At 40.1% G+C, this 12,494-nt stretch overlaps 1 protein-coding gene across 1 annotated transcript in view; it reads left to right on the top strand.

Annotated features, from left to right (window-relative positions):
- The window catches only part of LOC309563700 (protein NDNF-like), a 44,102-nt gene that overhangs the window by 20,169 nt on the left and 11,439 nt on the right, over positions 1-12,494 (top strand). Inside the window, exon 2 of the mRNA XM_082268295.1 lies at positions 1,962-2,142. Coding sequence (XP_082124421.1) covers positions 1,962-2,142 — 181 coding nt within the window. The remainder of the gene's footprint in view (positions 1-1,961; positions 2,143-12,494) is intronic.

Genomic DNA, 12,494 nt, shown 5'->3' with positions numbered 1-12,494 from the left:
GAAAGTAAAACAATTTTAGTCCACCTAACTCTACTGATTTATAACTGAAGATTTTACTATTCTCATATGTGTAGAATCATACCTTAAGCTAAAGAAGACTTGCAGAAATACCATGTCTCCCAACATGGGCCTATACAATAGGAATGCTTTAGGCTGGGTTCACATATGTGCGAATTGGATGTGGGTTTCCTTGCATTCAATTTGCATGACATGCGAGTGTGACTGGTTGTGAAAGGAGATAGGTTTGGGGTGGCTATGGATCATATTGGTAAAGGCAGGGGCGTAACTACAGGGGTTGCAGGGGTTGCAACTGCAACCAGGCCCCATGCTCCAGGGGGCCTGTGCGGCTCCCCTGTACACCTGGATAGGAGGGGCGGTGTGGGCAGCATGTAGAGAAATCCCTGTACCTGCAGGAGGAAAATGGAGGAGATTGGTTCCTCTGTATGCTGCCCCCGCCACTCCTCCTATCCAGTTCACTTGTGTTCTGCTGTCTCTGGGCCCATGTGTGCTCCCCAGGCTTGAAGGGAAGGGCCCCGGCCAGAGGTCGGGGGCCCTTCATGGTTTCTTGCATCGGGGCCCTGAAGGTTCTAGTTACGCCTCTGAGTAAAGGGTCCTGTGCAGGGTCAGGTTCAGGTGCAAATTCAAGCAAAAATTCGGACCTGAATCGCACTTGAACTGGTGAACAGACAGGCACCGGACCCCATGCTGGGACCCGCGGCTGCACATTTGAGAACCCGGCCTTACTAAAAAAAAATACTTCAGTTAGCAAGGCAAATGTTAATTTTACATAGTAAATGTTCACTTGGCTTCGTGAATAAGACAAACAGGTTTTCACCTCAGTCATGTACAGGCAAAAAAATGTTGGAGTTATTTTGCAGATGCTTAGGCACACTTTAGGGTCTTGTCATACTAGTGATCAAGTCACTGGTGAGAACTTAGCAGGAAGATCACTATGCAGGCCACAGCGGAGCAGTAAAGCACACATCTGCTTGCATGTCACTCCCTTCCTGACAGGATGAGCAAGGCCTTGTTCTCTCTCTGAATACTTCCATTTTGCAGCATTTTCACCAGAGAAGGCATGATTCTTCTCTTGTCAACTGGTATAGGAGAGACACATGCCAACAGGAGAGTATTTCCATACACATTTTTACAATTATGTCCCTTGCGTGTTCATTGTCAGGATCATCAGTATGACATGATCCTTTACTAAGTGAACAACCCTACCCCTTTAGTATATCATGTCATGCCAAGTATCACTACCCCTTTAGTATATCATGTCATGCCAAGTATCAGTACCCCTTTAGTATACAATGTCATGCCATGTATCAGTACCCCTTTAGTATATCATGTCATGCCAAGTATCAGTACCCCTTTAGTATATAATGTCATGCCAAGTATCAGTACCCCTTTAGTATATCATGTCATGCCAAGTATCAGTACTCCTTTAGTATATCATGTCATGCCAAGTATCAGTACCCCTTTAGTATATCATGTCATGCCAAGTATCAGTACTCCTTTAGTATATCATGTCATGCCAAGTATCAGTACCCCTTTAGTATATAATGTCATGCCAAGTATCAGTACCCCTTTAGTATATCATGTCATGCCAAGTATCAGTACTCCTTTAGTATATCATGTCATGCCAAGTATCAGTACCCATTTAGTATATCATGTCATGCCAAGTATCACTACCCCTTTAGTATATCATGTCATGCCAAGTATTTCCTGCCCTATTAAAAAAAATCTGTTTGGGCAGGTTTATGACAGGTGCAGGAAATGAAATATTATTGGCTGTAGCATCCAATTAAATATATGTTCTCCTTTATTAAGCTGCGACAAAAGCATATCGACACTTTTATAGAGAAATGTTTTTTTATTTTTTATGACTCACCTCATTGTTTCCAAATAGCAGAAATACCCACATTAACTGTAATGATTTTTTTTCTGTAACCTTCCTATAGGTATAAAAACACATGGAATTCATTGGAGTGTTCTCGTCACTGTTCTGGCTGGATGTATGTGCCATTCTAATATACGAACATCTGACAACTATCGAAGAGACTTTTTCAACCCCTACCACTCGCTTATTCTACCAGATGGCAGGGAAACCACGGCCTATTTATTAAAAGATATTACTAAAAGGTAAGAGAATTTCATTTTAGCACAAACATGACCCTTATATGTGATTATGAACTTTTGAAACCATTTATACTCAATTTACGAAAATAAGAGAACTAACTGTGATGACATACACCAACTAATCTGATTAAAACTTTTATTTTCTACTTATACAAGTTTGAATTTGAATAACTGCTATAATACAATGCAGAAAAGAATTACTATTATTTAAAAACATTTTGAAATTGTAATTTTTTTTTTTTTTTAAGTTCCAGTTATGGTTCTTAGAATGATCATTTTCATAATAACCTAAGTATACAGTCAAAAGACAGTATATAATGAAGCCATCTTGTGTGCAGCAAAATATTGTAATGTTAAGTTGTCTGCAGACCAAAAGCTTAACATAAAATATATATAAAACCAGTTTAAATCGACAAATAGCAGGGTATGTTTTTAGGTGCTGGGGTTTCCAACTAGGTAACACATTGTGGATGAAGAAGAGTGTTTTTCAAGGTGAGGCCAGTTTCAACATGAGTTTCAACTGGTGATGGTGGAGAATGTTTTTAATAAGATGAGTTTTAGATGTGGTGGGCATAGGCCAGAAGAAGTAGGTAAAGATGTATAGGAAGAAAATAAAAGTAAAAAAAAAGTAAAAAAAAAAAAAAGGGGGGGGGGGGTTGGTATGTTGGGCTGAGTAAAAATGAGGAGTGGGAAGAGAATGAGATCTCCATGATGCTACTGGTCATTGCATCAGATAGGACAGAGCCCTGAATATTTTCGTTAGCCTTCCCTGCCCTGCCAGGTAGCTAAAGGCAAGAATGGGAAGGCTTTATCTAGTGTAGGGATGTAACCCAAAGATTAGATGTCACAGGAGGAGAGCTTAGAAAGTAGCCATACTGACCATGTCAGAGACAGAGAAACCTGTGCTATTGCCTGGGCCTTTTTCTTTTGAGCACTTTTTTTTTGATTTACTCGACCCCACAATTCGATAATAGTAGAGCGTGGAGTAGCTTTCCAGCATCTGGGGATTAACATTTTACCTGCTTTAAGAAGGTGATTACCACTGGAAGAGCTTTATCATTTAAAAGATAGATCTGAGTGGTAAAAGGAGGGGGTATGGTCAAGCAGTTTTGTAACTGCTCCGTAGATAGCTCTCATCAGGAGTGCCCGACTTTGCCTACGTTATCCACCCAGCAGCTCCATTCATAGTAGCTGTACTACTACTAAATTGCAGTCTGTCCTCCAAGACTCAATTATTCCACTACTGGGCGCTACCATCTTGGTTGGTGATGGAGATAATAGCTCAGCTACAGACTTACTGATCAAATTGTATGTATATATATATATATATATATATATATATATATCATATATATATATATATATATATATATATATATATATTTTTTTTTTTTTATCAATAACTTTTAAATTGGTTTCAGAAATGAGTACAAAACAGCTGCCTGTAAGGCAGAATAAACCTAGATAAAATAAAGAAGGCATAAACAATAGGAATAAAGGAAACCAAGTACAGAGTCAACACCTGCTCATTAGGGAGAGTACATAATATTGATTAGTATCAAAAAGAACTTGTAAGGGTTGTTTTTTTTCAGAGCCAACATTCTTTTATATGTATAATGCAGTTTATCTAAATCAATAGTTTCAGATGGGTTGAGTGCTAATTGGTGTTAAATTGATATAATTTGTAAAGAAAAAGATGCGTTTTTTTTTATATATATAAATCTTCAAGCCACAAACCAGTCATCGCTGCTTCAGAATTTTTTTTTACAGAGCAATAATAATTTAGATGAATTTTGTGCTGCTGCGCTTGGTCGTTGATTAACTAGGTGCCATAGCATAAACCCCTTCTGAGTTTCCTGGGTTGGTAATAATAACATTTATGAAGTTGTGGTGCATGGTGTGTGGGACTCCAGGAAAGAAAAAGCTGTGAGGAGATCCCAGTTCCATGATCTGTCATCAGCGCGTGAAAGGCCTCTCCTCCAGTCATGGGGTTCTCTCTCTGCTGTGTTAAAGAGGAAATAAACTGAAATAAAAAAATGCCTGTTGGCAATTTTATGTAGAATGTATGCACATGTGCAGCTTAGTGAATATTCTCAGTACACCTTAGGGGCAGAATGAATGAACTCCTGCAGGATTAAATCCAGCGTTTAATAGCAGAGAGCAATATCTGCCTTACTTTAGTAAGTAGCCCCTGTGTTATGTAATACAGGTCTGAAGAAAACAATTAGGCCTATCACTCTACCAGTGGCCATTGCTTAACACCAGCCATCTTCCCTCAGACAGAAGATATTGTGGCCTACACACACACACACACACACTTACTGTATATGGCAGAGAGGTGTTGAGGATATACTTTGCATATACAGATGTTGCTTTTGCCAACTTTTTCCCTTGCTAAAAGAAAAATAACTAAAATTAACAATTCAAGTAGATTTTTCTTAACCACTTTAAGACCGGAAGATTTTCCTGCTTAATGACCAGGCCCTATTTTGCGATTCGGCACTGCGTTATTTTAACAGACAATTGCGCGGCCGTTCGTTGCTGTACCCAAACTAAATTGAAGTTCGTTTTTTTCCCACAAATAGAGCTTTCTTTTGGTGGTATTTGATCACCTGTGCAATTTTTATTTTTTGCGCTATAAACAAAGCTACATGTTTTTGGTAAAAAAAAACGCAATAAGTGTATTTTGATTGGTTTGCGCAAAAGTTATTGCATTTATTGACTACGGGAAAGATTTATGTCATTTTTTTTTTACTAGTAATGGCGGTGATCTGTGATTTTTTTGTGGGACTACGACATTGCGGTGGACAGATCGGACCCCTAACTGACATTTTTGACACTTTTGGGGGTACCAGTGACATTACTACAGTAATCAGTGCTAAAAATATGCACTGTTACTGTAATAATGCCATTGGGAGGGAAGGGGTTAATACTATTGATGATCAAGGGATTAAAGATAAGCCTAGGGTAGTGATTCTAACTGTGGAGGGGTTGGGCTTGTGAAATGATCATAGAGACATGCGATCCTATATAGCAGGCTCGCATGGTCTCTGTGATCATCCCAGGCAGAAGGGCGACGGCGAAGAGAGATCGCCGGTGTCAGGCGGCAATTGGAGCCGCCTGACACCCGCACTGGCTTCCCCGTTGATCGGGGGCCGAAGCGTGCCTCTGGCGGCACGCACTCGCCCCCTAGTGGCCTCCCAGGCAATTGACGTTAATTAACGTGATGTTGCCTGGGAGAGCCAAACTGCTGACGTAAATAGGCAGTGCACCGACGGGAAGTGGTTAAAGGAGGTGTCTGAACTCAGCAGGGCTAACAGTGGAATGGCAGATAGTTCATGTAAACCTCACAACAGTCTATTGTGTTGCACCTGGAGGAGCATGCACTATGGCCTATAGCACTCAGCCTCAGCCCATCATATACTTTGACAGGCTGCATGCAGCAGGGCTATACACTGCACTTTTCACTTTCTGGTGCTCTGAAACACTGTAAGAGCTGCACTGCTTGTACACATCCTCACGTGCAAGAGGCCGTAGGAAGTGGAAAGTTTCAATTGAAGCCATTTTGCTTTTAAATTATTTTTTTTAAAGAAAAAGGTTACATAACAGCATCAACATCCTCATCCCTAAGCATGAGGGAGACTGGGAATTTAAAAAAACAGAAACAAAACCAGAAAATAAAACAACTTCTAGCTCAAAACAACATAATGCCATGATGCCCACCTATCATCAGAGCTAGGTCACTACAGACTTTGAAAAGTGTATGAATTACTGGAGTCACCAAGGCACGTTCAGTTAGCAGCAAGGGTACAGATGGGATGATGAACATCCTTCAGATGGTGGTTGTATAGTAAAAGTGTAGCGCTACTCCTGCAAGAACCGCTGGAACTTTGCCCAGGATTCCCAAACTTTAGCCCCGCAGTCAGGCACACAGTATTTCCCACAGCTAGGTGCACACACACACTTTTGCTTGTTTCTTTAAAGACTAGTCCAGGGGATGTTGCTTTTTATTTTTGGAGAACTTGGATAGGGTTAGGGTAGAGGTGGGATACTCCAGAATTAACAACTATGTACACTAAGGACTTGGTTTCTTTCTTGAAAAAACTTTACAGGAAAGTCCAGGCTTGTGGCAACAGTAGACTTCAGTTTCAGCAAATCTTTGAGCACAAGAGCAGTGTCCCTGAGGTAGAATCTAGAATTGGACAGGCTCTTTGGGACCACCAGCCGGTGTGTCCCCTTTAATAGATCCAGAACTGACTAAATGCACCAGAGGGATAGCTAGAGCAACAAGGTCCCTAAGATCCCACACAATCTGTACTCACGAGGGCCATGGACAGAATGGGGCCCCTTCCAATCTTCCTTTCAAACACCTTCCTGCAGTCCACAGACAGACCAATGGTAGACAGTTCACGGGTTCAGCTCCTTCTTGCACCAGGGTCTCAGCATTCCTTCTTCAATGGAATAAAAATGTGAAGCGCTAAAATATAATACACATAATAAACCAAAGGTAAATAGTGACATTACCATATACAAATAACAAAGTGCAATGCGCAATAAAAGAAAAATTGGAGACAATCCAGAAGTAAACCTTCTGCCAGAAGGAGAAAACTACAAATACAGATTGATCACCATGTGGTGGGACAGTCAATATAAGACTAAAAAGCAATGTCCACTTCAATGGTGATAATTAGAAGCAATCCATGTCCACTTAAGGAGTCACCATGATGCATGCATCCACCACCCAGGAGAAAAAGTAAACACTCTTACTAGAATGTATGGAATTAAATAAGTCAAACAAGCATGTAGCTGGAAATGTCAAGACGATGATCGCAGTAGTGATCTCTAGGGATTTGACACCATAACTCTCCAAACCAACCAACCCTCTTGGTAAGTTATGGACTCTAACATTTTAAGAAAACAAGAAACCTCCACATAGTTAAAACTGTCTTAATAAAGAAGGTAAGCCAGTACAATTTTGGATTCTGATTGGTTGTTGTGGGTCACTGCATTTAGACAGAAGAACAACCAGTCTGTTTACCAAGCAAATTTACTTATAATATGTGTTAAAAACAGGGGTTTAGTTAGCACACATTTGCGAATGCATGCATAAGCTGCAAGGCCACTTCACGGCACCCTGTAATGAATTGTATTGTATTCCTTCTTCCTTAGCACAGGGTGTCTGGGGGAGAGCAGCGTGCCTTCCCCAGACTGGACTTCTCCACTCTGGGACAAGACCCAGAGCTCTGTGGGCTCTAAGAATATATGCAGCCTCCCAGCCCACCTTCTGAGCCTCCCTCTCTAGGATAGTCCAAGACTGCATCCATATTCATGCTGCCATCTGCATAGCTTCACACCTACTATCTAGAAACTTCTCTAGTCTCTAGGATACTGAGAAAGCTTATGCAAACTGGCAGCAGCAGAGCACACAGATCAGACCTTACTAGCAGATTGTGGCTGCACTGATTGCAGTGAGCCAGAATACGCTTTTGCCTAACAGAAATTATTAGTGTGGCAACTAAATTTACCTATCGAAACAAAACTAAAGCTAACCTATCTAACACCTAGCACTTATCTAGGAGAATGCTACATAGATTCTTGAAGATGGTAGTTTACAGAGTCTCAAGGAGAGAGCATATGCCTTTGGGGAAAGGAGATTAATGGAAACTGTCAGCAGAGATACATATTTCATGACAGTAGTACCACAAGCAGATGAATATTAACCTATTTTTTTTAAACCATTAAATAGATTTGATTCCCACACATCATTTTCATATAAATTACACGTATCACATACTGCTAATATCTCATAACAGTGTAACAAACTGGGTGTCCAGGGTGTTGTTATCCTGGGTGTGAGATCCTATTTTAGGGGCCCACGTGTTTCGCAGGCTAACCTGCTTCATCAGGGCCTCAGACCTTATTATGTCCTGTAATAATATTCAGACAAAACATTATGCATAGAAAGCATTATACACTTTAATAAAATACAAACAGAACATTATGGTGAAGAGACATACAATATTTGATATTTAACAATGAGATCTATAAATGCACTGTCTATTCACAGTGGATATACACATGATTTACACATTCTATCCACAGTGGCAATTTGTGGAGGAAAAGTGGGTACCATTTCAAAGTGTACCCACTTTTCCTCCACAAATTGCCACGTTGGATAGAATGTGTAAATCATGTGTATATCCACTGTGAATAGACAGTGTATTTATAGGTTGTTAAATATCAAAAATTGTATGTCTGTTATGCATAATGTTCTGTTTGTATATTAATACAGTGGATAATGCTTCCTATGCATAATGTTTTGTCTGTATATTATTACAGTACAAAATAAGGTCTGAGGCCCTGAAGAAGCGGGTCAGCCCAGGAAACACGTTGGCCACTAAAATCGGATCTCACAACCAGGATAACAACCCCCGATCCTTCAGTTTGTTACACTGTTTTTAAACAAACCCCTTTTTAAGAATTTGTATGTTGTTCTGGGTAAAATTTTATGATATATTTTTTTATAATTCTTTGGTCAAGTGGTTATTTATCTCCAGAAGGTACATTTAAAGTCCCAAATTTTGTTTTACTTTTACAATTGTTCTTCAAGGGATGGTATCTTCTAAGAGGTTCTACTTATTTTATAATCCTCCCCACACACAAATACTTTGATTACTACACTACACACAGCAAACATGGTCAGAGAAATACATTTCTCTGGATCATTTCTCATGTGATGAATGTGTGGAATTTTGTGACTGTCCTGCTGACTGCAGGTTTCTCCACATAAGAAGAAAATATTGACTTTTTAGGTTCTTTAGACATGCAAGGGCGCCAGCTGCATAATTGGTATACTGTATTTTGTATACAGGTATTGCTGACTTCCTCTCGTGTGGTAAGCTGCAATGTATTTTTTGTTTTTTTTTGCTCTTGGGTTTAGTAATACTTTAAGGTGAACTTATTAAAACATTGGCTGCTGGGTATGTAAACCCTTTAGGCATTGTGTGGTGCTATCCATGGCCCATCACAAGTATGAGCTCTTTTAAACAGATTTTTCAAGTTATCTAAATAAATCTTTTACATTTCTGATCTTTGTCAAAATACATGGTCAGCATTTCTCCACATTATAAATAACCTGAGAAGGGCTTGTCTGTGTACAATATATGTGCATGGTCAGCAAAGTAAACATTCCCTGCTGTATTCTCAGCATTGCAAGTGTTTTCCTTACTGATCATTGGGGATTTTCTTCATTACAAGTTGATTCTCAAATTTCTGAGGATCTTATGAGATAGGGTGCGTAAACTAGATAAAACAGACAACGTAACACAATCATTTGTTATGTGGATGGAAGTTAGTTTCGGTACCCCTTCTTCTACTAAAATAGTCCTTCATCAAAAACTTTTGCCTTTACTCATTTGCCTTACAAATGGGATTGTATAGGCATGCTCACAGGGTGTGCACATCCTAATCACCCTGTACAGTGCTGATTTCACTTGCTTCCCTGCAGTTCTGCCAGTTTCCATTCTCTCCTCTCCTACCGGCTGCTGTGGGGGATGTTTCACATTGGAGATTGGGGGAAGAGGCCAGTAAATATTTCATTTACTGACCCCCTCCTTTTCTGAATGAACACAGTGAGTGATCTGCACCGATCACTCCTGTGTTCAGTCTTAACAGAAGCATGTAAGCTCCTTGAGGGCAGGGACTGATGTGAATGTACAATTGTATATGTAAAGCGCTGCGTAAATTGACAGCACTATATAAGTACCTGAAATAATAATAAATAATAGTAAACTATGTTTACTATAAGAATTATAGAAAAATATGTTTACCATGCTTCAGTTTGTGAATGCAGAGTACTTCCGATACATTCACTGTCCAGTGCAGCTAGACACTTAATAATTCACCAAAGCCCCCTAATGGGACTCCTAAAAAAATTGTAAAAAAATAATAAAAAATAATCTTGTAAAAAATAATTAAAAAATTAAATTGTAAAAAATAAAAGCTACTGGCACCAATTTCTGCTCTACTGACACTGTTCACTGCTCTGCTACTATAAATGCATGTGTGTTTGTGCTCTGGGGTGCACACCCTAATGCAATAGGCTGCGCACACCAATGTGAGATTGTATGCACCCACTTTACCCACCTTACCTGAAAAGCTAAGCAACTACAGAATGAATTACAGTTATAAAAACACAAGACACAGAGAATAGAAAAAATGGCCATGGTCCCTTTATTTGTTTTTTTTTTTTTTTTACGTTCAATCACCCAGGCACCAGTCTGCATTTCAATACTTTTAGTTTTTTAGTTGTATTGCCTATACTTTTAGTTTATTAGTTGTGCTAATTTAAAAAAAAAATGTGTTTCCTAGTACAGATTGAAAACCTGAAATTATAATTGACTCCCAGTCCCTATATCAATTATAGTACCAGTTTAATAGTGAAATATCCATTGGAGAGATCCCAATGCATCTGCTGGCCATATTGAACTCTGCTAGAATTCAAAGCGAACACAGACTTTTTAGGGATTGGAAAGCTAAGAAGAAAAAAAAAATGTAATTTGCCATATCCTGTGGAAGTGATGTGATTATCACACCCCTGATAAATTCCACAGGATAGAAACAAAAATGTTTAATAGTAAACATCAACGTAAAATCCCTCTCTACTATAAAGGTTCTATAGTTATAGTTTCATATAAATATTGCCATATGTCTCTCTTACAATTACCTGTTAATAATATGTAATGAAATTCAGATCCATCCTTCCATTTGGACTATTTTTTTTTTCTCTTCTTTCCATAAAAGTAAAAATCAGCTGTGTGTTGAAGGGATTTGATTTCAGTCATATACACATAAACCTTAGTCTAGAATTACGCACCAAACACTGTTTCCACTTTGGCCATCTGCACCTTTGGAAAACACCTACAAGTGTAAATTTCTCTCCAACAAGTCCTCAGTCTAGTTCTAAATGCTTTAAACAATAAACCTTCCTAACACCCAAGATTATACAAGAAGGTCTGCTCTATATGGTTTTAATAATATAGGAAGTACTTAGGTGGGAGTCATGTTTTTCTCTGGGACAGTGTAACCTTATCAGTATGTTTAAAGGTATTTTCCTATTTTTTACATCTGCAAGCAAGCAAGCATTGGCTGGTGTTGTTCCCTTGGCAGAAAATATAGGATTATGATACATACTTCTCACTTTGTTTTGAATTCTGTGTAACCTCTTTATTCCCACAGTATTGGTATTTTACCTTGGTCCTAGGCTTAAAAATATAACAGAAAAGAGGTGCAAGCACCTAGTGCATTATCCTTGGACACCTTTAAAATTTTAATTACCGTATATACTTGAGTATAAGTCGACCCGAATATAAGCCGAGACCCCTAATTTTACCACAAAAATGGGAAAACATATTGACTCTAGTATAAGCCTAGGGTGGGAAATGCAGCAGCTACTGGACCACCACGAGACACAAAACAGGGGCTGCGGGCATGGTACAGGAGATGGCGCAGGCCTTGGTATAGGCATGGCACAGGTCATGGTAAGGGCATGGCACAGGTCAGGGCACAGGTGATGGTACAGGCATGGCACAGGTAATGGTATAGGCATGGCACAGGTCATGGTACAGGCATGTCACAGGTCATGTTAAAGTCATGGCACAGGTAATGGTACAGGCATGGCACAGGTCATGGTACAGGCATGGCACAGGTCATGGTACAGGAGATTGTATAGGCATGGCACAGGTGATGGTATAGGCATAGCACAGGTGATGGTATAGGCATGGCACAGTAAGTACAGGCATGGCACAGTATGTACAGGCATTGCACAGTATGTACAGGCATGGCACAGTATGTACAGGCATGGCACAGTAGGTATAGGCATATCACAGTAGGTACAGGCATGGCACAGTATGTACAGGCATGGCATAGGAGATGCAGTGCTGCGGGCATGGTACAGGAGAATGTCCTGTACCATGCCCGCAGCACTGCATGAGGAAATGCAGGGGCTGCGGAGGAGTCTCACTTACCTGTCGGTGAGGCCCCCTCGATTTAAAAATCGCCGCACCACCCGGCGCCAATACGTCACGGCAAATGCGCCGCCGATGCTCGGGAAAGCCCGAAAACGTTCGACTATTCCCGGGCATGCGGCACATGTGCAGTGACACGTCGGCGCCGAGCGGCGTCATTTTTAAAAAGTCAGTGAAGCCAGTGACTCGAGTATAAGCCGAGGGGGGCATTTTCAGCATGAAAAAACATGCCGAAAAACTCGGCTTATACTCGAGTATATACGGTAGAATGCCAAAAACATACTCACAAACATGAAGAGCAAAAATTGCATTGAATAAGTCCACCTCAAT

The sequence above is a fragment of the Pelophylax lessonae genome (genome assembly GCF_965119305.1).
Source record: "Pelophylax lessonae genome assembly, chromosome: 9".
In the NCBI taxonomy this organism is placed as follows: domain Eukaryota; kingdom Metazoa; phylum Chordata; class Amphibia; order Anura; family Ranidae; genus Pelophylax; species Pelophylax lessonae.
The sequence above is the reverse complement of the archived record's forward strand: the minus strand, read 5'-3'. Positions and strand labels throughout refer to the sequence as shown.